Source organism: Dermacentor silvarum, chromosome 11 (genome assembly GCF_013339745.2).
Source record: "Dermacentor silvarum isolate Dsil-2018 chromosome 11, BIME_Dsil_1.4, whole genome shotgun sequence".
Classification (NCBI taxonomy): Eukaryota; Metazoa; Arthropoda; class Arachnida; order Ixodida; family Ixodidae; genus Dermacentor; species Dermacentor silvarum.
Genome location: NC_051164.1, coordinates 32,032,663 through 32,060,343, shown reverse-complemented (window position 1 = coordinate 32,060,343; position 27,681 = coordinate 32,032,663). Strand labels below are relative to the sequence as shown.

Sequence of the window (27,681 nt, the reverse complement as noted above, 5' to 3'; positions counted from 1 at the left end):
TGGCACAGGAACTGCCAGAAAAATTCAGTTTTTTTAGGAAATATTTTTTTACAATGTAGGATCCAAATTATTGGCTTTTCTTGTCACTTCCCACTTCATCCAGCCATTAGGTTCCCTTTGCAAGTAATCTCGATTTGCTTGCTGGGCCATATAGCACCTTAATAGAGGGTAGTAAGAAACGATCAGATGTGCACGCAAATTTGTTCGTGAGAGCACTGCAAGCACTTCTCACACCATTCGCCCACTTCCCGCACCCGTTAGTGTCATTGCCCACAGCGCCCGAATGGCGCCTTTTCCTTGACATCACCGCGCTGCTATTTTGTTAAATATTTAGCAACGTAACCTGCCTGCGGTACAACGCGGCACTGCGGTACTGCCTGCGGTACAACGGCGGTGAGGTAGCTGGCGTCAGCGCCGGACTGCCGCTATGTCGCTGGGTCACTCAATTGAGTTTCTTGAAATGATTTTTTTGCCAGTGACCTTCTTTGGTGGCAGTCGCTGTTTTTGTGTTACAGCTTTCGCGTGTGAACTCGCTCATTTATCCATCACGTAACTCACAGTGTCGCTAGTTCGATAGCGGAACAGCCCTGTCGAATAAGATCCCTGTTGCGCGAAACAAATAGTGGTGTACAATCTCGAACGCACGCGATCACTGGCAATTGCTCTGGAATGTACGATGACGCGCACTAAATCACTCACAAATATTATCAGTGTCATTTGTTCGTCATCGCTGTCACTTATGCGTGGCACTCTTCGTGCACAAGTACCTACGAGTTCGCCCTATAGTTCCCCGCTATATTAGTTTGTTTTTGCAGCCTCAGTCTTAACTATAATTACACACCATCACAGTATAGTATATCCCATGGATTGAAGTCCGGAACTGTTCCAGCTCCATGATTGGTGGTGCACCGCTACTCGAATGATGAGATAGGCATGGCTTTATTTGTATTGAATATGGTGCGACCTATATTCTGCCTAAGGAGCAAAAATAATGCCTTGTTCGATTAAAGTCTGCCTTAATTGCATTCGTTCATTTAATGGTGGTATGCAGTGTTTTTATTGTAATAATTGTTTGTTCAGCGACTTGTTTAAATTGCGTAGGAATGCAGGCCCCAACAAGTGGCAGGGCCACGGTCTGTGGCTACGATGTTTCCAGCCAGCGCTACCAGGTACGCCAGCGGGTCAGCTTCTGTCAGCAGACAGACATCTTCTTCGAAGACATGACTTGCACCGAGAACGTCTACTACTTTGGATCGGTACGCACCCGGCACCGTTCCTGCGATCGCGCATTATTCCAATACCAGTTTCATCAAGCCCTTTCGCTACAACTAGTGCTATAATATACAGAATTAAACATCATTGTATTTAGTAATAATAGCTTACTTTCAACAATAGAAAAGAATAAACTAAACAGGCCTGCCTAAACCACATATGGTCGTAATACTAGCTACTGGTAAGAACCAAAGTGTGTGTGTGTGTGTGTGTGTGTGTGTGTTTTTGCTTTAGCTCACGTTCAGTTTCCGAGTGAAAATTGTAACAGGTCGAAGTTAATCAGGTTTTTTTTACACCGGTTGATTATGGTTCAAACTGGTTAGAAGAAGAAACCGGTAATTTTCGTGTCCCTGCTTTCAGGAAAATAAATACGGCGCTCTGTCTAAATGTACAAATTCACTTGAGTGTTGCGGACAACTTGAGAAGTCTAGTGGGAAAATTTGCATGACTTCGTGACTTTGCCAGATTTTCAAAGGCCAGGCACTTAACCGAGATGAAATACTGTGTAGGGTTGCGTTGGTCGATGCCCCGCGACATCTGCTTCGTAATGCCGAAGAGTCTTTAACTAGAGACTTGGCTCAGCCTGGGCACCATTAGATATTGATAGGCGAGTTTTATTACATAGAGAAGAGCCAGCGTGCTTGAAAGTATGCTGCGAAGCCCTTCGCTTGTGCTCTCACTGATGTTGCCTTGCGATTGTGACCCTGCATATCTCTCCCGAGAATCCGAATAAGCCAAAAAGTATTCGACGCATTTTCGTGGGCTTTGCCTAACCTTAGTGCATCAGAACTACAACATTTTGAGGTAAACGACATTGACAGTACTCTCTCCCACAAAGGCAACAGTAGCAGCTTAGATTCTACACTGCCTCTATATTTCATTTTCGTACAATAAGAGGCCTGGTATGGCGTCATCATTGTAAATGTGGAATACGTAGCTCGCCCTCGTTTTTTCGAATCCATTTGGACGGACAACTGATTTTTTCACGTGTGGCATCGCTTTCAAAGTGTTGTCGTGCCTGTCATCACATTTGCGGGCACAGTCCAAGTGATCAACACTACCACGTCATTGAGGAAGTTTAAAGCCAGCTTGCATAAACCTGTTCCTCACACACTTTGCAAGGTGCCGAAGGTCCGGCAATGGATATTCCTTCTTGTCCTCCACATATTCCAAATGAACGCCACACATTTTTCCGTTCCAAGACACACCGTCGCAAGTGACAAAATCAATGTGCAGTCCTGCATTCTCGCTCATAATTATCGCCTCCAGAATTATCTGGTAGAGACTATCCGATATGACATTTCTATGAGAAGCAAGCACACCAAGGATTTGATGCCAGCTCCTTGAGAAAGGTTGAAACATGACAAATAAGCCATGATAACATTTCAATGTCTTCTGATTGCCTGGCTTCTCAAGATCGACAAAGCCTTCAATGTTGTCGTCAGGTGCAACTCTTATATGCTCCGACAGTTTCATCTCATCGATGAGAAGACCGCCATGTCGATGAAAAGGCTCCATTGATTTTGATTTTTTGCAACAGCAGCAAAGACTTGCTCACTTAAACCAAATCCAATCTTGTAGAACTTCAGATAGCTATGCAAACCAGTACGAGACGGAAGAGTCATTATCCTGTTTTACTGATGTGCTCGTAAAGGCGTGGGTTTTTCATGCACATTATAGCACACTGAAGCATCCACTCACATTAGTATCTTATTCTATTTGTGCTTCGTCGCTTTGAAGCTTTGAGGCAGGCCAAGATCTGTTGTTGCTTGATGGGCATACGTTTGATCCTCTATTTAAACACAGAGGAATCAATCTGTGAATACTCACGTTTGAGAGTTTGTATTTGGGACTTTGACTTGAGGGCGCAAAGCTTTCACTTTTGCGGTTTCACTGTCTTCAGTTTCATCTTGTACGAAAGCCTTTCTACCTGGACTTTGGCAGTTCTTTTCTTGAATGAAGCTTGATTGAGAAGCAGTTTTCTCAAACACTTGCGTAGTGGGCAAGGTTTACCTGCTCTTCAACTAATTCCTGAGCTGGATGCACTGAAACACTTGCCCACACAAGTCTTCGCCATCCGTGTTTAACTTGTTTTGAACTCGCCCTCTTCACCAATGCTTTTGCACGGACTCATAGTATCAACTGGACGAAGTAGGTCTTCAACCATCGCAGTGTTTGTTACTGGGACGTTTTTCACTTCTTGGACTTGCAAAAATTCTGCAGCATGAGTTATGTGGTCCTCTGTAGTACACAAAACCACCTTTTGAAAAACAAGACTCCGTCTGTTTACACCACACGTGGTAAAAGCTACGATGTTCAGCACCAGCGATCTGATGCCTTGCCCAGTACCAGCTCGGCCACTTGAATTTCAAGAGATCAAGCAACACCACGATGCAGTCATGAGCGGGGGGGGGGGGGGGGGGTCGTCAGTTTATTCCCCCTTGGGATTCATTCCTTTAGTAGTTTGGAGAGACACTGTCGCCAAGGCGGGAGGTCTTAGACGGCTAACCGGATTTCAATATCTTTAACAGCGTAAGCTGTTATGGGCTCATTTCAATAGCCGTTTCGGTTCGCGAAGGTGTCCGCCGCCACCGCTGGTGACCATTACCACTATCCCCGGAAATGCGGAAAAACACCCGGTTCCATTCCGCGCCGGCTGCGTGGGAGTCCGATACTCTGCCATTGAGGCACGCAAGCGCTTGCTTTCGGGCAGCAGAGAAAAAGTGCCCTATAAACGCTCCCTTGGCAGGCGCGCAGGCCTGCCAAGGGAGGCCAGAGAATCAGAAAAGTACGCGCAATTACATATCAGCGATTGCGCCACACAAGGTAAACTGCACGAATAGCACGGAAAGCAGATTTCCCGAGCCTCCACCAGTATAGTGGCGCCATGTAGGTAAAGTGCCTGCGAACTCAGAGTGCGTAGGCGCAGACGACGAGATGCGATTCAGACGAGGCGCGCAATCAACGCGATCCCGAGCTGCCCGAGCCTCCGCCAGTATGGTGGCGCCATCTAGTTAAGGTGCCTGCAAACGCAGCGTGCCCAACATGTAAGTTGCTATAGCAAATGCATGCTGCATGTAACTGGACCTGGTTCACTAACGCAGGCTAGGTGACTATTTGTCACCAGCAGGTCTGAAAGATTTCAATAAACAATCAAGATTATAATCAACAACAACAACAACAACGTACCGTGCCACGAGTCAAGGGATGTGACATGTGCGCCCCGTATTCTGGATGCCTCTTCGGTACACGTTATGGCGTCTCCTCGCGAGGTACGAATCACTGCTGAAGAAGCGAATCGTAGAGTTACGTGCGCACCCCAGGCTTGATCGGGCTCAGCAGACTGCTGTGCAGAGAGCATTACAAGCCGCAGCTCGCCGTCGACACCAGTTCGGACAGTTCAGGTCGTTCTCGTGAAAACCATGCGAAGAGACTTGGCCGCGAAGACCCTGTTGTGCGCGTTGCCGAACTTGGAGCTACTCTTGAGCCGCTACACTAGCTTACGCTGTGACTGTGCTGCGTGTGCCACGCAGGCCTGTAATTGTTTTCTCTGGCGCTTTCTTTAAGAGATATGATGGCACAGTAGGATATAGGGTAGGAGCTGCATAGTCAACAATGCAGGGCAATCACGCGGGATCTTCACTGTATCTGCAATATAATGTGCGTGAAATCGCGTATTATGTACTAATCGTCGAAGTACAGTTCACAAAGCACTGGCCGCTCGTCGGGAGGTTTATCCGCACAAGGTACTGCCCGACTGCAGGCTTCGAAGTGGTGTTCATCCTTAGACACTGCAAACAAGGGCACACGCCGACCATTCTTCCTCGGCGACACATATCCAGGCGTGCAGCCAGGTGCGAAGCCCCGAGTTTGCGCTACCTTCATTTTCACACCATAGTCCACTTGTGAAGCAAAAAGCTGTGAACGCGAGAGAATCAGAAAAGTATGCGCAATTACATATCAGCGATTGCGCCACACAAGGTAAACTGCACGAATAGCATGGAAACAGAAGAAACTGAGCTAGGAAGAAGCAGAGCGCTGCACATGTGACGCGGCAGCCACACGAGAAAAAAGTCACAGGCCTGCGCGGCACACGCAGCACACTCACAGCGTAAGCTGGTGGAGCGGCCCAAGAGTAGCTCCAATTTGGGCACCACGCACAACAGGGTCTTCGCGGCAGTCTGTTCGCCTCGTTTTGACGAGAACGATCTGAATTGTCCGCCCGGCGTCGACGGCAAACTGCGGCTTGTAATGCTCTCTGCACAGCAGTCTGCTGATCCCGATCAAGCCTTACAACTGCAACTTACATGTCGGGCATGCCGCGTTTGCAGGCACCTTAACTAGATGGCGCCACCATACTGGCGGAGGCTCGGCATCTCGTGAGCGCGTTGATTGCGCGCCTCTCTGAATCGCATATCGTCGTCTGCGCCAACGCACGATGCGTTTGCACGCACCTTACCTAGATGGCGCCACCATACTGGCGGAGGCTCGGGTCGTCTGCCCCTGCGCGCTTGTCTTATAGGGCATTTTCCTCCACCCGATAGCAAGCGCTTGCGTGGCTCAGTGGTAGAGCTTCTAGCTCCCACGCAGCGCGCGCGGGTTCGATCCCGGTGGGAAACGCGTACTTTTTCCGCATTTCCGGCGACAGCGGTTACGGTGGCCCAACGCGAACCGAAACGGCTATTAGAATAAGCCCATAACAACTTACGCTGTAAAATGATTCTGTAATAAAAGGCTGAAGGCGTCATCAGCGATCCCCTTCAAGATACCCGAGACATTTCAGCCTCCGCCTTGTCAGTGTTAGCCTTTCGGCATAACGCTAACACGCCTTCTATGTATTAGACGTATCAATCTGTAGACGTCTGCGCAGGTGACGTGACCACCTTTTTCGCGGCTGATCTTCCAGCCAACAGGCTTCCCAAACAAGTCTCAGTATATTTTCTTTGTAGGTGTCCCAAGCTCCCGAGATCAGCTTCGTTGTATGGAACCATAATATCACTGTGCCTTTGAGGTAGAGTATAATAAGCAAGGGAACAAGAATTCGGAATCACCAGTCAGCCTCTCGAGTCTGTAAGGGAGTACGTTTATCTAGGTGAATTACTCACCAGGGGACCCTGATCATGAGAAATAAATTTACCGAAGAGTAAAATTGGGTTGGAGTGCACACGGCAGGCATTGCCAAATCCTGACTGGGAGCTTACCACTGTCAGTAAAGAAAAGTACAATCATTGCATTCTACCGGTGCTAACCTATGGGGCAGAAACTTGGAGGTTAACAAAGAGTCTCGAGAGCAAGTTAAGGATAGCACAAAGAGCGATGGAACGAAAAATGTTAGGTCTAACGTGAAGGGACAGGAAGAGAGCCGTGTGGATCAGAGAACAAATGGGGATAGCCGATATTGTAGTTGACATTCAGCGGGAAAAATGGAGCTGGGCAGGCCACGTAATGCGTAGAATGGATAGCCGGTGGACCATTAGAGTTGCAGAATAGATGCCAAGAGTAGGTAAGTGCAGTCGAGGACGGCAGAAAACTAGGTGGCTGATGAAGTTAGGAAATTTGCAGGCGCAAGTTGGAATCAGCTAGCGCAAGACAGGGGTAATTCGAGATCACAGCGAGAGGCCTTCGTCCTGCAGTGGACATAAATATAGGCTGGTGATGATCATAATATTTTCCAGCATCAGGGTAAGGACCCAGCAATTGTTACCACTCAAGCGTTCGTACTCTGCATGCCAGTCTTCCCAGTTCACTTCACCAGAAACGACTCCTGTATTCCTTGATTGCGCAATGCCTCTCTGACTGCTCGTATCTCCACTGAATCACGTGACCAGAGTTAGCCTCTGAGGCATCTAGAGCACACGTGGTCTCTGCGCACTAAGCTCATTTTGAGCTACGAGATGTGCTTGTAATGAGCCTGTTGAGGGAGCATTCCATGCGTGCACCGGTCCACACCCCAGGCTTGCGTGAAAAGTTAGTCCCGCTTCCTTGGCCCGTACACAGTCCAATAATATACTTCTAATTATTGGGCGACAGGATATTGCCCACCTTACCAGCATTGCCAATGTACCGAGGCCGTCCGCGTATCCCCGAGTGAACACTGTCCCGCGGCGTTCCCCGTTGCTTTAGGCTGTGGCCCAGATGGCTGCCCTCTTAAGAGTAAAATTGGTATATGCATTTATTACGCACTTTTTTCCATAAGCAATATGAATTCTTCATGAATTCATAACGTATGAATTCTTCAACGCCTTTGTGTACTCATCATTCTCGTGGGTTGTGCCAGGGTGTTCGCCCAATCTGTCAGTGAACGTTGGCCAAACTACCGCCTCAAAAAAACCTGCATATATATATATATATATATATATATATATATATATATATGTGTGTGTGTGTGTGTGTGTGTGTGTGTGTGTGTGTGTGTGTGTGTGTGTGTGTGTGTAAAAACAGATTGGTGCACCAATCAAATGGGCTGAGCAAATAAACCAGGTAGCGGGGAAGTGGCGCTTCTTATCCTGTAAATACAGGGTGCTCATTTTTAAGTTTTACAGAATTTTTTTAAATCACTCAAGGCAGGTAGCAAAGTCTTATCGTTGAGCTGGGTTATTGGAAGAGGCAGACATTTGTACCAAGATAAATCGAAACACATATTCAACTAATTCAGAAAAATTGACCACTGAACTTCTTGGTTCGTTACTTTACGACACATATTGCAATTTACGAATTGTAGCCGGTGAGTTTGCAAGACGCATCCACTTGAAATTAATTTCCAGGATAACACCAGTTTTGGGATTTTATTTCCAAGAGTGTGGGACGAAATACATGGGTGTCTCAGTTACTTTTGTGCTTCGATGTATAAAACAGCATTTTGGTAAAAAAAAGGAAGTGGAACAATAGTGCAAAGTGGCTCGAGCGAGCAGTCACGTGGCCATTCGGCGTGTATTCAAGGGCTCCTTTCACACTCGGAATAACGCAAACAACTACAGCGGCGAGCAAAGTCGACGATCGTCGAAAATCTCATCAGAGGGTAAAGTGCGTCGACATTTATAGGTGATTCTTCGAAGGTTCCAGCGTAATCGCGTGCCCGCGCGCCTTCCAGAGTGCACTACACAATTCACGTAACGCATACAATCAGATTACACAAGGTGCGGTCAGAATGGTCAACAGATAGAGCCATCAATAACATTGATCATTCTATACGCTGCATGTATTGGAGGAATCTTCCAACACATGCAGGCGCGGCGTGCGCCGATAGATAACGGTTAACATTTGTTAGCCAGTGGAAAACCGTCATATCAGGTTATCTGTAGCATTAGGCACAAAAATTGTTGCAGTTTCACCCGAAAGGCGAAGCATCAATTGCGATAGCAAATTAGTAGAGAGCTATACGGAGTAAGGATAGTAGTTTTATCAGCAGTATAAACTTGGACATGCAGCAGCACCAGCAAAGCGCAGAACTGTTGTCGACGCCGTCGGCGTTTTGCCCGTGCTCGCACTGAACGCGCGCGGCGTTTTTATATAAATATGCATTTGGTGCCGCAGCTAAACGCCGCCTCCCCTCCCTCTCTCCCTCCCGTCCCCCCACAGCCTTTCGCGCGACGGAAAAAGTCGCGTTCGCTCTCTATATATGGAAAGGAGGAAAGAGACGCTTAATTCTGAAGCCCTTCAGGGCTTCAGAATTCGCACGTCGAACGTCCGCACGTCGAACGCGCGTTTGCTCTTCGACGTGCGTTCGCTCCCTGTGAAAGCGCGCGTCCCTCGCGCCCCTGCACTCGCACGTACAGCGTCCGGAGCGCGGCGACGATTTCATCGCCGTTGACGTCATAACGAACCTCACCGCGACGGCGACGGCGACGGCAGAAATCCGCTTTGGAGTGTCCATATAATTGCTATCGCAATAATAAAGCCGTAGCCATAGTGGCTACGGCAGGCCCCGGTGGATGCTGCTTGCCACGGTGGCTACGGCTGGCCTTGGTGGTTACGGCTTGCCAAAGGTGGCAGTGCATCGACACGCGAGAGCGCTGGTTCGAGGCTTCGGGATGATCAAAATGGTGGTGATCGTGGCCATCGCACACCTGCGGCCATGGCAAAAACTCCGAAAACTTGGATGGTCAAGGGTTCCAGAGTTAGATATTTCAGAAGTCCTTGCACATTGGCTCTATAGGCTCACTGAATAAACTTCCTTTTTCTAGCGACGCTGTATCGGGGAAATGTGCATATGATTGGTATGAACAAATCTTTCTGTAATAGAGGAGCACATTCCCAATACCCCTGGGTATGCGCTTATAAATATATATACCTATCAGGACATTTATATGACTCAATGTAACCATTCGCTTCCACACCAAGCTTAAATTGCATTACGTAGGCATCAACTGAATTGGAGTCTACTTAATTCAATGGATTTGTAAATGTTTCTTACTGTGCCTGTAATATTTCAGACGATAACAATACAGACCACCCACAATGCTGTCTTTCATTTGTTTCGCAGCTCAAGGGAGTGAAGTACGAGCGGCTCGCGCAATCCATCAAGGACACCCTGCGTTTGGTCCGACTGGACGACAAGGCTTCAAGCTTGCCCAAAACGCTCAGTGGCGGCATGAAGAGAAGACTGAGCATAGCTATGACCCTTGTTTCTGAGCCAGAGGTAACTTCGCCATCGCCCGCCACGATGGATTAGTGGCTACGGCGTTGCCCTGTTAAGCAGGAGTTCGCGTGTTCTGTTCCCGGTTCCATTTTAATTGGGGCTGGCCGATATCCCAAAATGCTCGTGTGCTTAATATTAGATGCATGTTAATGAAATCCAAGGTGGTCTAAATCAATCCCGAGTACCACTCCACGGCGCGCCTCACATTGATATTGTCGTTTTGTCAGGCAACTCCCCTGCATTAATTCTAGGTATTGTTAGTTCACGACTAAGAAAAGCTTTCGTTGGTTCTACCAGGCCTTCAAGTATCGGGCTCTATTTGGTGTGTCGAACCGTAAATCCCGAGTTGATTTATGCTCGACGTCGACATATTTGTAGTTAGAAATTCCGCATGTAATCTGAAACTTCGGCGGCTATCTGATAAGTGCAGTTACAAATTGACTCACATTCTTCTACCCGGCGTGGCCCCAAATTAGGGCGTACTACTGCACATACTGTAATACTGCCGCACAACGTGAATTTGAAAAAAAAAGACTGTTTGTCTCATGCATTTTATATTGGATGGTAGTTGTTGAATAGCCTTGCAACATAACGAGAATTCATGATTTTCGTTCAACCTCTAGAATCTCCGGAAAAGTACGTTTAGCTATGCTCAGAGGCGACACAGATCATGAGAAGGAACCTTTCAGAAGAATAAAAAGGGCTCAGGGCATAAGGTATACACTAGCTGCCAATTCATGACAAGCAGCTAACTGCTATCTTTTAAACGACGTCTACACAAATTGCATCTTACCAGTACAAACATCTGAGGCAGAAACTTGGGAGTTAAGAAGCTTCAGGAGAACTTCTAATTTGACCAACGAGCAGACTTTTGTGACCTTCCAGAATCACCACCCACTTTCCGGTGAAGCTATATATATTCTTTCCAGCGATGGAAATAAACATTTGATTTGTCTGTCATTAAACCACAAACTTTATAGGTTTCTCCTATACGACGGCTTCGACTGAAATCTAGCCAGCAAATAACGTCTTCGGGAGCTTCGTAAAGAAATTTAGCAAATGCTGCAATTCATCGACAAACATTTTGCTTCGCGAGAACTTAAGCCGCAATGTACCCCTATTGTCACTCAGTGGGATTTTGTTCACGTTTACAGTTCACTCAGGGTCACAGGTAAAGCTCTGCGTCGTTCCTAAAACGCAGTTATAAAGCTCCGGGCAGCTCACACACGTAGCTTACTACTAAGGCTGTAATTTGTCCACACACAATGGTTTTCATTTACGCGTTAAGTATAACTTGCTTATAGATTTAAACAAATATAAACACGATGTCCTTTGTAGTTCATCCGGGCCACCAAGGAAACCTACTATGATTTCCATATAGCACATCGTTCGATATATAACTCTTATAATTAAGTCTGGAGCGTTACCATTTGGTCACACATTGCACTGAACACGACCCCGCCCACTTTCTTGCAAGCATAACCATGGTGAAAGATAAATCGTCTCGAGTTATCCGGAAGCATAAATGATAACGCCAGTATGAAATTTCGAAAGACATACATTGCTTGTTTCGCAAATGGAGTGCTTATTTCACACGCTTTCAACTTGTCACACAAATTTGCCATAACCTCCCGCCCATTATAGCTAAATTTAATTTCAGTGGCATTTGTTTTTCTTCCAGGAAAAAGCGTTGAGTCGTTCACGCTCGTAAAACACCCAAAAGCTTCTAAGCACTTGCTTACGCAACTCACTAAAAACGTCGCAATAAACCTGCCCACTTTTAACTTTGCCTACACATCACGTATTATCTGCTACCTGCTTTCGCCAAACAGAAACATGGTGTCTCGTTCAGTTCACCGAGAGCACCAAGGAACTTCCTATACCACAGTGATTCCACTGATTCTCACAGATTCGCCAAAGCAGTCCACTCATTTTTGTAAGTGTGATGTTCGCGAGCATATCTAGTTACGTTATGGCCATGGACTAAATTTTGTGCGCTCGCAAACGTCAGTCATATATGAAGTGCTATCTGTCAAGCCGATACAGCAGAAAAAAAAACCGAAAGAAAATTAAAATTCTATATTGAAAAAGAAGTCAGGTATCTAGTGGTGCGCAAATAATTCATTTTTTTTCACGGACAATAATAGTAAAGGGTTGCTGATGCATTGCTCAGCGGCAGATTGGATGTTTTCAGTTTGTATTGGTAATCTTACAGACTCACGTTTATTCCTGTCTATGATAGTGGTGTCTTCTAAAAGAGGGTGACAAGAACAAGCTCTGCAACTAAATGCAAAAGAACCGTCACCTGATGCGCTTCTCACTTTGTTTCTGTGCTCTCTCCAGATTTAATTGATGAATAAACCGGTTTGATTAATGTAGCATTTACCGCGCAGGAGAGCAGAATACTATAGATTACACCTGTAGCCCGTGCGATCAATTGATTTTTGTGCCTCTTGTCACAGACCGACTTTCTTGTACTCATCGGCTTACTAGTTTTATACAGAATTTTACACAGAGTAGTTTTTCACGAGTCGATTTTCTCGATCTTTCCTATTTGAGCAGCGATTCCGCCGCCGACACCATCACAAGGTTATATGCCCAGCTACGTTAAGGTGCGCACTCTGCTGTTATAAACCGGTTTTTATTAGGTGTGGACAAGAGGTGGACGTTAATATTTAGGCGCATTTGTGAAACATAAGTTATTTATGCTCCTCTTCACCTCTTTTGAATGATCTGCGTGAAATTGGAAGAGCGGTTTGTTAGCTCGTGGGCTGTAAGCGGAGCAAGTCATACTATCAGTTGAAATAAAGTGAACGTCACGATACCGAAGCGCAATATCGACTCCTTACAAGCTAGGCACTCTGCGTAAAACTGATAACCTGATCAGGAGAAGAAAGTTGGTCTGTGATAAGATACACAAAGATCAATTCATGCGCTGTAGGTATAATCTACCGTATTCCGCTCTCCTGCGGTAAATGCTACGTTGATCAAACCGGATGATTCATCAATGAAAGCTTGAGAGAGCACAAGGACAAAGTGAGAAGTGCATCAGGTGAGGGTTCTTTTACGTTTTGTTGCAGAGCTTGTTCCTCTCGCCCTCTTCTAGGAGGCACCACTATAATAGACAGGAGTTAGCGTGAGTCTGTAAGAATAATAATACAAACTGAACACATCTAATGCATAAGCAAACCTTCACTATTATTGTCCGTGAAAGAAAGGGATTATTTGCGCACGACTTCATACCTGACTTCTTTTGCAATAAATAATTTACGTTTTCTCGGGGTATTTATGACTTATCAGTTTAAGAATGCGTTGATGCCGTTCATGTATTATAGAAAGTAGATATCGTTGTGCGCGTAGTTTTGTGTGCGCATAAGTACGACCATTCCAGGGATGAAAGTTTCGTTGTTAATTGTTAGCATTGTGTCCTTCTGTGGTTTCTTCTTGTATCCTTGTTCTGCTGCGCTGTACTAGATAACAATTCCATGATGACTAACAATAAAACCCACTTCGCCACTCTCGTCAATCATATATGCTGTGATTACGCAATTTATTAGACAAAACATGCATAAGCCGTTTCACTAAATCTGCATAAGTGAAGAGGTGCACAAGCAAAACAATTTTCGGTTGCTTACAGATGACCAAAAGAGTGCCCCTTCTGTTTTCCAGTTGTAAACTCAGTGTAAAATCGACTTCCTTCGGAACACTGCTACACCTAGCGTAAAATGTTCAAATAGCACTTTCAAGCACACGTTGAAGGAATATTTTTGCTAAACTTTTATTTCATGGACAGGCCTTTTTCTTTGCACACTTCCTTCCTTGTTTTAGAGCGAAAGCTCTACTACGCCATGTCTCGTAAGGTGATTCATCGCGTCGCAATGACCTTGAGCCGCCCGAGCGCACGTGTGGCAGGTGTGACGTGCAGTACCACGTGACTAGGCGAGGGTATAACGTCTGCTGCGCCGGCGCTTGGTCGCTCACTTTCGACATGGAGGGCGCTTCGGCTGGGCCATCTGGGCGTGCGCTTCAGCACAAGCGACAGGCTGAATCCAATCATCCAGCAGATATAGCTACACGGCAGGCTGCGAAATCTCAAGCAAAGGCAAAGTTAGCTGCTGAAACACCGAAGCAAAGGGAGGCCAGATTAGCACATTGTACAGAAGCTTACCAAGCGCGGAAGCGTGCAGTAATGAAAACCTGTGTGCATAGTCTATGCAAAACTAAGTCAAATAAACTTTTCGCGCGTTATAGCTTGGTTTACAAGGCCTAAACCTCAGGCAATTTGTTTAGACATCTTAGATAAATGTAATCTTGGTGGCGCTTTAAACTATCTGAGGGAAGCAGGCTAAATTTTGCGCTGCTCGTGAAACATATACCCTTTCGAAGCTCTAGCATAGGGAACTTATTGCAAAAGAAGCACTAAGCACACCCACTTTCAACTTTGCCTACATATCTCCCTTTACTTGGCCAATTCACAAAACAGAAACAAGGGCATCGTTTACAGTTAAGCGACTACACCAGATGATCGTCGTATAACGCATGGAATATAAAAAAACAATGGTTCAAGAATTACTTGTTACGCCCCTAATTAGGTCACTAATGACAATTTTTCGCGTCGCATCGCACATCAGATGGTAGATATCTCTGGTAAATCGAAAATTGTGTAACGCAGTGTTTTTTTTTGGGACGTTGTGAAACGCATCTCCCAACCGCAGCGTTAGACTGGCGAAAACTTGATTTAGAAATCTCGTTTTACAAATTATCTAACTTATGCTCACGCATTAATCTTCACGCACAGATTTGCCATTGGGATTCCCTTATAGTCGGGAATTTCGATCTCGGTGTTACTTGCAATATTTTGCACCGCTACTAAAAGTCAATCATATATTCCCTGGTCAAGCAGTTTGTTGCAAGCGGCGTGAGTAAGCGAAACATTTTTAATGTCGCCTGCGAATGACCCCTAAAGGGACCCTTATTTTCCTTAAATGTAAACTTTATGTAACATAGGATTCCCTCGGGAGATTGTAAACATAGCGTAAAATGTGCACATAACGCATTCGAGCATATGCCGAAGAACTTTTTTTCCTGCAAATGTTGTATTTAAGCAGAGGCTTTTTGCGTCATGCATTAATTTGTCTTCTCACATGTTTCTGATATTTGATCTTGGTTGCGTTTTTAGTTAGGTCAGGGCATTGGGCTTAATTTCGCACTGCTCGTAAAAAAACACTCATGATAAAGCTCCGGAGATCTTGCATAGAAAATTTTTTGCAAGGAACACATTTAACCGACACTCTTTGTACTTTGCCTACGAATCACCCATTTCGCAGTCTTGTCTTTCCGCAAAGGTTAATGAGATGTCTTACTTCATTAATGGAGGACGCCGGGAAAGGTTGTATAAATCTGGAAATGGCGAAAAAATGAGAGTTCATGAATTGTTTCTAATGCTTCTTATCAAGCCATAAACGTGACAACTGCTCTGTTGCAAAGAAAAAGAAAACATTTTGTAAGAGCTGTATTTGGTCCACACGCATTTAGCTTCTGAAACACGTTTGCCGTAGAGCTCTGCCCAATTTGACTTAGTTTGATCTTGGTGCATACGTGCCTATGTCACGGCCATGGCCAGAACCTTGGACTGCTCCTAAAGCAGTCCTAAAGCTCCACACTTGAATACATAATTTATGGAAAATTACGGAATCACCTGATATATTTTCCACTCTACGTACACATTATTCATAACCTGTCCCTTATATATAATTTATATAAGAGTGTCTTGTCTAGTTAACTGAGTATACCGGAAAAACTAACTGTAAGCATGGCATTACTTATAAAAATAAACAAAATACCGATGGTTCAGTAACTATTTTGAACGCTTCTATGCTAACCAAGTTAACATAGATAAATGGATACCAAGAGAAGGGAAGCGCAGTCGAGGACGGCAAAAAACTAGGTGGAGTGATGAAGTTAGGAAATTTGCAGGTGCAAGTTGGAATCAGCTAGCGCAAGACAGGGGTAATTGGAGATCCCAGGGAGGCGCCTTCGTCCTGCAGTGGACATAAATAGGCTAATGATGATGATGATGTTAACCAAGAACACAAAAGTTTCACATCGCACACATTTCACTATTTTTACCAAGTTTGAAGTTTGCGCCTACTATGGCGTCTTAGGATTTTGGGAAATAAACTGAATAGCCACAGTGTGACACTATTAAATGGTTCAATAAATAACTTTCTGCAGAGCCTCTATTAAGCTACATAGATTGAACATTTATCGTTCGCCACGCGCGACAAGCTTCCGACTTCAACGAACGATAAACGCCTTGGATTGCGCAGTTCAGCAATGAGACCGGCAAATATAAACTACATGCCGTGTATATTTTATAAAATTTGCAGAATACAACAGTTCAATATTTTTTTCTGCAGCATGTAAATGCTCTGGACACTACAAACCTTCTGTGCCCGTCACCTATAAAATCAACATTTGCTGAATATATGAATTACGTGCCGTTTATGGGTCTCGCACGAAAGAGGAATAACGTGTAAGGCGTTTTGTATAACACTTAAAACGGCCCAAGGGTGAGGGTTGACCCTTTTTCATTTTATTGATTTATTTATTGATTTATTTATTTATTTACACAAAATACCCCTAAAGGACCTCGATACCGAGGGTATTACATGGGGGGGGGCACAAATATAACGACAAAAGGAACACATGTGACACTATACTAACAAGTTAGAATTTCGTTATACCGTCATAAAACTATGCAACACTATACAGATTATTAACAGCTATACAACCTACAAAAAATATTAAATAAAAAAAAACGAGAATCATCATAGAAGTATAAGCAATAAGTAAAAAAACCCGATGTACATCTAGATAACAGTTTACACAATGATTACGCTGTGGTACTAGCAGACAGTAGATTTAAAATTTTATCGCGATCTGTGGTGGTAGCAACAAGTGGAGGAAAAGCGTTGCAGTCAGTTATAGTGCGTGGAATGAATGAATGTGCATAGTTAAATGGACGACATGACACGCGCTTGGCTTTGAAAGGATGGTCGCGTCAATCAAAAATAGCAGATGGCAAACAAAAAAAGTCGTTATCAAGATTTGAGTGATGATACAATTTATGAAAAAGTGATGAAAGTGCAATTTTACGGCGGAGAGATAGTTCTTGAAAGCCAGCACGTTTCTTCAATGCTGTGATGCTGGTATGACGTGAATAATCAGAATAGATGAAACGAACTGCGCGGTTCTGCAGTGATTCAATGCTATTTAATAAATATGCTTGATGGGGGTCCCAAATTGCCGAAGCATATTCGATTTTAGGTCGGATTAGAGTGGTATAAGCACGTGATCGGAGGTGATAACGGGCATGCTTTAGGTTATGTTTTAAAAGACCTAATGACCGAATAACGGATGCAACAGTAAGGTTAATATGATGGTTCCATATTAGGTTGGAATAAATGTGAACACCGACGTACTCATAATTGGTTACCAACTCAAGTGGGTTATTATTTAAGGTATATGCGGTTGGAATTTGAGACTTACGGTTAGTGAAAGACATTGATTTTGTTTTAGAAGGGTTAAGTTGCATGATCGAGCCAGGTAGAGCACCATGCTGTTACTGAGTCAATGTCATATTGTAGGGCAAGGCAATCATCATTAGAATAAATGTTCTAGTAAATTACACAATCGTCTGCGAAAAGCCTGATTTGGCACAAAACAGAGTTAGGTAAATCGTTAATAAAGATCAGGAAAAGTAAGGGACCAAGTACACTTCCTTGTGGGACGCCAGAATGTACTTGGCTGAAAGAAGAATTATGGGTATTGACAGTGGTAAAGTGAAACCTGTAAGAAAGAAAATCTTTTACCCATGCTAAAACAAGAGGGTGAATATTAAGCAGTGCTAATTTTGTTAATAACCGATTCTGAGGTACCCTATCACAAGCTTTTGAAAAATCGAGAAATATCGAGTCGACTTGAATACAAGCATCGACAGATGAATGTAGGTCTTGGATGAATCCAGCAAGTTGCGTTTCGCACGAGTAGTCTTTACAGAAACCATGTTGGTACTTAAAGATGATGTAATGTTCTTCTTAATAGTCAATAACCTGGGAGTGAATCACACGTTCAAGCAGTTTGCAAACTGTGCTAGTTAATGAAATGGGATGATAATTGAGAGGCAATGAACGATCCCCAGACTTGAAAATCGGCACGACCTTAGCTAACCGCCAGTCGCTTGGAACGAAACCAGATGGAAGAGGCTGAAAAAATAGCGGACAAAATGCGATGAATACCTTCTCATGAATTCATGAGTATTTTGTTGTTGAAACCTAGGTTATCAGAGGCTGATGAAGTTTTAAGTTTCGTTACTAAAGATAAGATACCGGTCTCACTAATAATTATTTCGGACATTAAGGTGTTGGAAATATTCAGTGTGATAGGGGCTAAAGAAGCCTCTTCTCTGGTAAAAAATGATGTGAATGCCTTATTGAATATTTCAGCGCATTCAGCCGTAGGAATACAGCCTCCTACAGCATCGGTGAGAGTTATATCGGGTTTATTAGAAAGATTGATTGTCTGCCAGAACGTTCGAGGGTTCTTTGTTAACATTGATGGTAGATCGTGTGAGAAGAAATGGCGACGAGTAGATATCAGCGCCAACTGAAATTCCTTATCGCAGGCTTTGTAGCGTTGCCAGGAATCGGATTGCCTGTCTCTACAGACGGCCTGTCTGTAGAGGCGTTTCTTCTTATTGTTAAGGCGACGTAGATGGCTATTAAACCAAGGCGCCGTGCTGGTGCATGGTACGCTAATGATAGGTATGTACTTGTCGACAAGAGCAGCAAGTTTTTTACTGAACAGGTTCCAGTTGGCCTCCACTGAACGTTTTCGAAAATCGCAAGGAAAGTGTTCAGCAACGACTGCCAACTCAGCGTTTATTTCATCGAAGTTTGCTCGGTTGTAGCACCTTATTTGTCTAGTACGCGTTGATTCTCTGTGAGGCACAAAGTTCACATTTCGGGTGAATATGTAATGATCTGAAAGGCCTTCTAAGTGCGCAATATTAGAGCAAATGTAAGGATTGCTGGTTAGGATAAGATTGAGAACATTGGCTGAAGTGGTGGAACGACGTGTGGGCTCAGAGATAAGTTGCTGCAATGAGAAATAAAGGCAGCACTGAATGAAAGCCTGAGCTTCGGCATCACTACCTGGAGCTGTTAATGAGGACCGATTAATTACAGGAAAGTTAAAATCACCTAGTATTAGTAAGCTAGAACTGGGAAATTGAACTGTAAGTTCGCTTAACACACGACAGAGTTTACTTGAGAATGATGCGTTCATGTTAGGAGGACGGTAAATAACCCCAATAATGGCATCTGTAGGGCCGCATTTCAAACGAACCCACACTGACTCTATGCACGACATGACATCGATAATCACAGCAGTAATCTCTTTCTTGACGGCAAGAAGTACACCGCCACCCCTACGGTCCCCGCGGTCACAACGAAATAAGTTAAAAACGGAGTCACGTACCAAAACGACATTGTCTGGGATCGCGTTATTTAACCGAGTCTCTGTAAGTGCAACGTTGAGCCCAATATTTACAGACAGCGACAAATTTGCCTGCCTATTGCCGATAGCAATTGCCACGTTTCCTAAAATATAGACTCTGAGTTGTTTACCTTTTTAATAAAACGGTCAAAGCAATCATATGAAGTTTTTTGCCTTTCTCATAGAATCAACACCACGATGTAAAGTGTTAGGGCGTAGCTTTAAGAGACAGTAAGACAGAGCGGTGGGAATTAGAGTGCAAACGCTGGCAGCCGAAGCGCTTGTTGGCATAAAGAGTAAAAAAACGTGGTGCTTGGCACGTTATGTAATGCGTAAGCCCGATAATAGGTGTTTAATTAAAATCCAGAAACTGAGTGCCAATATTGTCTTTCAGCTTCTCTTTAGAGTAGCACACGTAGCCAAATTTAGCCTAAAGCTACTGATTATGGCAATCCAGCCAGATCGTGCACGTGTCCCTTGTATTACAGCTTTAATGCTTGAACTCACTTGAATCACTCGTATTCCAGCTGCTCATTTTGGACGAGCCAACGGCGGGCATGGATCCGGAGACGAGGCGGACTGTGTGGGATACCTTGACAACCGTGGCGAAGGAAAGAACTCTCCTACTCTCCTCTCATGACATGGAGGAAGCTGATGCCATCGCCGACCAGATAATCATCATGGCGTCCGGTGGGACCGTCTGCAGCGGATCGACAGCCTTTCTGAAAAAAGCATGTGGTAAGCTTCTCCAGCCTCCGGTTAGCTGTTTGTATTGCTTTAATCAATGCTGCCGGCTGCCTATTGGCGTCCTAGGTATATAGAATATATGCATGCAACACGACTTCTGCTAAAAAATGTTACAATAATTACGATACTAATATTATTAGTAATGACTGCCATCCCTTCGACGTTCTGCAAAACAGCCTGCGATTTGATCAATGTGTTTCGCTCTCAGATCGTCTTCTATTTCTTCGCCACCCTGACTCCTAAGGTGTCTTCACCATTTGCAGCCGCGCATTTTATGCCCACATTTATGCCCGAAGGCTTCACACAGATATGTTGGCGCTTATAAATGTCCCAAGTCATCACTTCATCCTATGTCTGACGGTTTTTATTCTTATCAATCAGCCTGCCGTACCCAATGCTACCCTCGATTGGGTTCATGCGTTTTCCTACTCTTGGGGCAGAGTTGGATGCTTTAACGAGTTATGGGACTTTACCATTGCACGACCTGCGCCTAACTCGCCCTTCTCTTCCGCCCACACAGTATAGCGTCGTTCAAAAATGCGGTGGCCGCTTCGTATACGAGCTCGAGATCAGCACACGTTCTTCCGAATGGTGTGAGTGTCCCATCCAACCTGCCGCATTCGGAACTTCCGATGCCATGATTGGCCAGCTGCTCAACGTAATTGTTGCCGCATGTCTGCATAGTGGGCATTGCTTTCTTTCCAGCGTTCACTGCCTAGACAAAAGATCAAAAGCACCAAGGCTGGCACATGCGCACTCTTAACTGATACTTTTAGAAAAGTACAGTAAGATATTCTACCAGAGGTGGAGAGCAAATAAAGCCAAACATCCAATAAACGTCTGCGGCCGACTGAGCGCCAGTGCATCATGGCACCGCCGGTGCCCTTGCTGTCTGCACTCTTTAGCCTGGTGACGTCCCGGCTTGCGTCCACCAAATGGCCCACATGGCAGTTTTTCCTGCAGCATTTCTTCTCTTGGAGTCACCCCCCCCCCCCTCCCTTCCTCATATCACCGCCCGCACTTTCGTCTCCACATTCCAAGCACCACCACACCATCTAAACCCGTCGGACGTTGCAGAGGAAGCTTCACTCTACACGTAACTTTCGCAGAAACCCAGTCCTGCGACCGGCCACAGCATCAAAACATCTCTGACTCCAATAGCTATTTTTTTCCTTAAAACACACAGTGAAAATCCTTACGCAGATGCATGTCATTCTTAGCAACTGACACATTAAAGGTGGCGAAGCAGCGTAAGCGCCTTCGCACACCCTACGGAAGTACTAAGCCTCTGTTTGTTAGCGGTTAATATGAGTATTCGTCACAGACGTGCTGCTCTTAGGCTCCCACACAAGTGGCCTCGCCGGATAAAACCTTTCACTGCTACAGCCGTAGAAACTACAAGATTGCCTCCAACGCGGACATAGGCGCCGACTACCGGGTGGGGGCTCCGGGACCTGAGCCCCCTCCTGGGGTTTTCCTGGGGCAGCGCAACGACCCCCCCCCCCCCCGGCCCCGGGCCATGCCGAAGCCTAACTTCCCCCCCAACCCATAAAGTGTCGTTACCAGGGTTCAGTTACCCACATCGTTTCAGGTTTCCCTTGAGTTGTCTCTACTTTTTCTCTTATTATTTTATTGCGGCTAAAACCTTACTGCATCATTGTTCGCGTCGATGTGCACGACGTTTAATTTATACTTTCAATTTATTTCTACCTATCCTGAGAATAGGGGAACAAGCGCATTAGAAACACCAGCGGCGGCTACCTCATGCGTATTTTTTTTTTCATTTCAACATTTCTTCTTAAATGTCCACATAGACACGATATGTTTAAATATATAGACAGGGCGAAGCTTTTCAAATTTTTGAAAGAGAAAGAGGTAGCCGAGTAACAATTATTTCTATTGTTAGATAGCCTATGCTTAAAGACGAAATGTGTTCGCGTATGTTCATCTTGCTTCAAATTGCTTTGCGTGCTTTTCTGACCCTGAAAAAAACCTTCAGCGACCCCTTCGGCAGACTCTTTTATCAACGGCGTCTGAAATACACGTGAATGACATGAGTCTCACTATTGCTTCTCTTTCCAGTAGGCAATGCTAAGGACTAAAAAAAACTATTCTAATAATTTCCAACATTTAATAGGGATGAATACATCGCCATCGCATGCGGAGGTCATATATAATTTCCTTCGTAACCGACATGAGGCAAATCGGGATTCACTCGACATGAGCATCAATACAGGTCATGCGCAGCAGCGCTAAGTCTCGGAACCAGAGTAAAAAAAAACGAAACTAAACAAAAATAAATAAAAAAGTCGTCGTTTCGCCCGAAACGCGAATAGATTGCGATAGCCAATTAGTCGACAGCTATACGATGTAAGAATAGTATTTTTATCCGCCATATAAAGTTGTAAATATTCGCTTACTAAGTAAACAAGCAAGCACGGTGTCATGCGCGCACAGGCAAACGTGGACACATCTCGCACGATTACGGCGGAAACTCGTCAAAACGCTGGGGTGTTAAAGCGCGCCAGCGACAGCGAGCAAATTGGCCTTTGCCCTGTCTCTCGCTTTAACACGAACTAAACGTCGTAAGTGCAGCGCGAACGAAGCTACGGGGCACTCGGCGCATGCACTTTGTCCCCATCGCAGACCGCTTTGAAAATGAGGCCCGCGCGGGCGCCCACTTCGCCCACATCGCAGATTGCTTTCAAGATACGGCGGCCACGCCGCCGCGCTGTGAGCAGCAGCCGACGGAGAACGCACCCCCCTCTCCCACGCCTCAACCCCGTGCCTCGCGCCCGCGAGGAGACCGCGCACTTCCGGCCTGCCTTCCTCCCTCGCATGCGCTACATTGAGCCGCAATTGCCGTGTCACCCTCGTACGCTTTCACTCGCACACCCAGCGTACGGCGCGCGGCGAAGATTTCGTCGCCCTGAGAATTTATACGGAACGTCACGGCGACGGTGACGCCGATGGCAGAAATGCGCTTTGAGTGTCGATATAATTGCTATCTCAATAAAATGTTGTTGTGTATTCCAGGGACGTATACACACAGTAACTTTTATTTTATAATTACTCATCGTTACGTTTCATGCCAAACGACAGCCTTTGCCGCAACAGAAAAACCATCGCAGAACTCCCCAGAACAATTTCGCCACGATAAAAAAAAAATCAAAGCGGCAGTAAAACCATGCGGCACTTAAGAAAACACCCCACTGAAAGAAATACGTATCACTTACCATGCGCCTTACCGCAATACACCCGAACTTGATATACAATTCCGAATTTTCGCATTACAAGTTTTCACACAAGTACATCTTTGCATGCCATTCCGCTTTGTCATACTATTATGCTTACTCCGAAACTTTGAATACTTTCAAACCAGTAGCATTAGTATATGAGAGGCAACATTGCTTCATATCTATCGACTCATTGTCGAGAATGTGGCTGTAGCCATATTTTATTGCGATAACAGGTTTATGGACACTACAGGCGAACTTCCGCCGCCTTCGTCGCCGTGACGTTTCGTATAAGTCCAAGTGCGGTAATATCGCGGCTGCGCGCCGTATGCTGTAAATGTGAAGGAAAGCTTACGAGCGTGAGCCGATGATAGAGGCTTAGTGCCACGGTGTCTTCTCGAGCGCGCAAGGGAGGATAGTGGGCAGGGTTCGCGCTGATATTTCTTCCGCGCAATTAAGGCCGAGGGAGGGGGGGGGGGGGAGGAGCGGCAAGATTTGGGAGCGCTCACTGTGGCACGGCTGAGCGCAGCTGCGCGCGTAATCGGCGGTGGGTTTGAAGGCTCACCGGCCCTAGATAGCTGATGGCTTCTTGCACGCTGCGTACTCGCACGATGAATTCGCGTTAAAGCGAGAGGCTGCACGAAGGAGAATTCACTCGCCGCTCTTATCGCTCTTCATCACGCCAGCGTTCTTGTTGTAAAGTGACGTCAGTCACAATCAAACTGCCTCGCAAGCGCGGGTGGCGCGTGCACTTTCTTCTGCTATCGTTTCCCTTGCCCTCCCTTCCCCCCTTTCATTTTCATATATATACGCTCCCACTAGAGCACTGCACGGGCTCGGGCTTACCCGAAAGCCCGGGCCCGGCCCGGCCCGTGGGCCGGGCCGGGCCCGGGTTTTTTGTGCTTTTTGTGCTTTTTTTGTGCTTTTTGACCCGGGCCCGGGCCGGGCTCGGGTTTTTTGACGTGGGCCCGGGCCGGGCTCGGGCTTTCTGCGAGTTATTCTCGGGCTTCCCAACTCTGAAAAACATGTATTTTTTGATCTCGGGCCGGGTTCGGGCCGGGTTCGAGTCGGGCTCGGGCCGGGCTCGGGCTTAAGGTAAAGGGGTGGCGGGCCGGGCCGGGCGGGTAACGTAGAGTATTTCCGGGCCCGGGCCGGGCCCGGGTCTCGCCATAAAAGTTTTGATCGGGCTCGGGCGGGCCGCCCAATGTAAAAACGGGCCCGGGCCGGGCTCGGGCCGCAAAAATCGGCCCGTGCAGTGCTCTACCTCCCACACAGAAGCAATAAGCGTTCATGTTCCAACCTTCCAGCTGAGTGCTGTCTTATTCGGCACACACGCCACGTGTGTCGTAACTACGTAACAGTTCTGACAGCGATTGTCCGCGTGATTGTGTATGCGCTTGCGTGTTTGTGTGTGTCCATCCGCGGCGTGTGAGTGTATGTACATGTACGTGTGCGGGATCTCGTGTGTACTTTTGTGGGTGCGTGCGCGCGTGTATGGTATGTGTGCGTCATCGTGTGTTTGTGTGCGTACGTATGGGTATATGAGTTTGTGCGTGCCACTGCGTGATCGTGTTTGTGCTCGTTTGCGTGCAAACATGCATGGTGCGTGTATGTGTGTGTGTGTCCGGGATCGTGTGTGTGCTTGCGTGTGTGCGTGCGCTCGTGTGTGGTGTCTTTGTGTTTGTGCGCATGCGTGCTGCGTGTGTGTATGTGTGCGTGCTTATGTGTTTGCCTTGTGTATGGGGTTGTGCTTGTGTGTTTGCATGTGTCTGTGTATGCACACGCGTGTATGGTGATCATGTTTCTGCTTGTGTGTTTGTGTGTGTGCGTGCTTGCGTTGTGCGTGTGTATGTGTGCGCGTGCATGTGCGTGATCATGTGCGTCCTTGTGTGTTTGTGCTGCTGCGTGCATGCGTGGTGTGCGTGTGCGCGTCATTTTGTGTGTGCGTTTGTGTGTTTGTGTGAGTACGTGCACAGTGTGTGTGTGTGTGTGTATGTGTGTGTGTGTGTGTGTGTGTGTGTGTGTGTGTGTGTGTGTGCATGTGTGTGTGCGCATGTGCAGCATATCATACAGCAAAAAGGATGCATCGGATCACACATTGCGCGCTTTGCTAATGGTGACATAGACTCCTAAAGGTACGCGACAATAATCTCATGATATACTACAACTTACCGCGAGACATATACAGGGTGTCCCAACTTGCATGCGCCCAGATTAAAAGGTATCCAAATGCCCCGTAGCTGGACAGAACCAACAGAACTTAGGTAATGTTTGCCGTCGCTTGGAGATACTCAGATTACTTTTTGCATTCCGCCTAATTATAGCATTTCCATAAATAATTAATCAACTTCTGAAATATTACAGTTGGATGAAAGTATCAATGACAAAATTTGAGGCCATGTTGAAAAACTGCCGACACAACTTTTTGTTGCTCAATACGTGCTAGATAAAAGAGGTTTCCGAGCGCGAGAGAAATCCGAGAATACACGCAATTTTTTTATTGCGATAGCAATTATATGGACACTTCAACCGGATTTCTGCCGTCGGCGTCGCCGTCGCCGTCGCCGTAGCCGTCGCCGTCGCCGTCGCCGTGAGGTTCCGTATAGATAAAATCTTCACCGCGCGCCGTATGCCCGAGCGGAAGCGTGCGGGGACGCGCGCTATCACGGAGAGCGAACGCACTCAATCTGCCACGCGCAAGCAACGAAGCGGGAAGCGAGCGCCGGAGGGAGCGGGGGGGGGGGGGGCACTTCTACTGTACCAACAACCGCGCTCGTCGCTCGACCGCACGGTCTCTTATCTCTCCCACGCGCAAGCAAGGAAGCGGGAAGCCAGCGCCGGAGGGAGCGGGGTGGGGGGGGGGGGGGGCGCACTTTTCCTCTGCCAGCAACCGGCGCTCGTCGCTCGCCGCACCGTCTCTTATCTCCACACGGCTCTGACCTTTATGCACTGGCCGCTCAGTTTCCGTTGAAGCGATAGACCGCACGTACCTTCGCCCGCTGCTTGCTGCCAGCGTTTTGACAGTCGTTGTCTGCAGTCATTCAGTGTGATCTATTCATGTTTGTTTGTGCGCGCTCACACCGCGCTTGTTCATTCAGTTCGTAATAGTCGGGCCACATTTTCCAACGCACGCTACACACGCAATGCTGCCCGGATCGGCAGTGCAGCGCTACAGGTGTGTCCCTTCGCACGCGCTGCCCACGGGAAGCGCTTCTCATCAACACCACCGTTTCACACGCGCCTTCTCGTGGTCGTCGAGTCTCTCTTCATGTCGGTCTACTTACGCCGCAGCACACCTGCTTACTTAATCAGCTCATGTTTACTACAATTCATATTGTTACCAAAGCCGCTCACCTTACTTCGTATGACATTGCTGTGTTGCTATCGCATTCAATGCTTCGCCCTTAGGGCGAAACTGTGACATTTTTTGTCTCAATTTCTTATTCTTCACCGTCACAATAACTTCACAATACGCATCACCATATATTAGAGAAGCACGGTCTCATAAAGGACACGATTAAAATTTGGTCATTATGCATAACTCTTAAATTTCTCTGCCTGCGATACTACTTAGCTGACAACTACGTCGCAGCGCCGAGCCTCGGCCTACGAGGGACACCTCATTATTGCAACCCATAATAACATGGGGCAACTGATGCTTGTTTACCTTCGACCTAAATCAAGAAATTTTTCTGTGAAGTTATTGTGTGGCAGCGAAGGCCGGTATTCCACGGCGCATTTTATATGAAATGCAAACGCACCCCAACATTTGTCGGAAATTCGAATAAGCTTAGAAATGTTATGAACAATGACTACAGAGTACATGTTAATTTTCATATATACCTCAACTAAATAGACAACACATTGTTTGCGCGACTTTTTAAGCCAGCAATCTTGCAATGTTCGTTTCTCGCGTCCGTGTTATACCGGCTTCAAGTTGGAAGTCAGCTAGCACAGGCGGTCGTGAAAACCGACGCCTTGGTGCTGCAAAGCAGAATGCGTCAGAGCCTTCACTCCAGCTTGCGGACAACTTTCTGTGGCATTAAATGGAACGCTACGAAAGGAAAACGCACCCAAGTGAGAGCGCTCCTGAGGGAAAAATAGTTCCACATTCTCGTGACTGCTAGTTTCAGCTAGGGAGGCGATAGACATCCTTTACAACCACAAAATAAGACAATATACACCAATCAGTGTTAAATATACGAGCCATTATTTACTGCTTTACTTTTA

General features: G+C 46.1%; 1 protein-coding gene across 1 annotated transcript in view; it reads left to right on the top strand.

Annotated features, from left to right (window-relative positions):
- The first annotated feature begins 1,103 nt into the window (after positions 1 to 1,103).
- LOC119432497 (ABC transporter A family member 2-like) overlaps positions 1,104 to 27,681 on the top strand; it is a 151,022-nt gene continuing 124,444 nt past the window's right edge. Inside the window, exons 1-3 of the mRNA XM_037699662.2 lie at positions 1,104 to 1,256; positions 9,755 to 9,910; positions 19,996 to 20,206. Coding sequence (XP_037555590.2) covers positions 1,104 to 1,256; positions 9,755 to 9,910; positions 19,996 to 20,206 — 520 coding nt within the window. The remainder of the gene's footprint in view (positions 1,257 to 9,754; positions 9,911 to 19,995; positions 20,207 to 27,681) is intronic.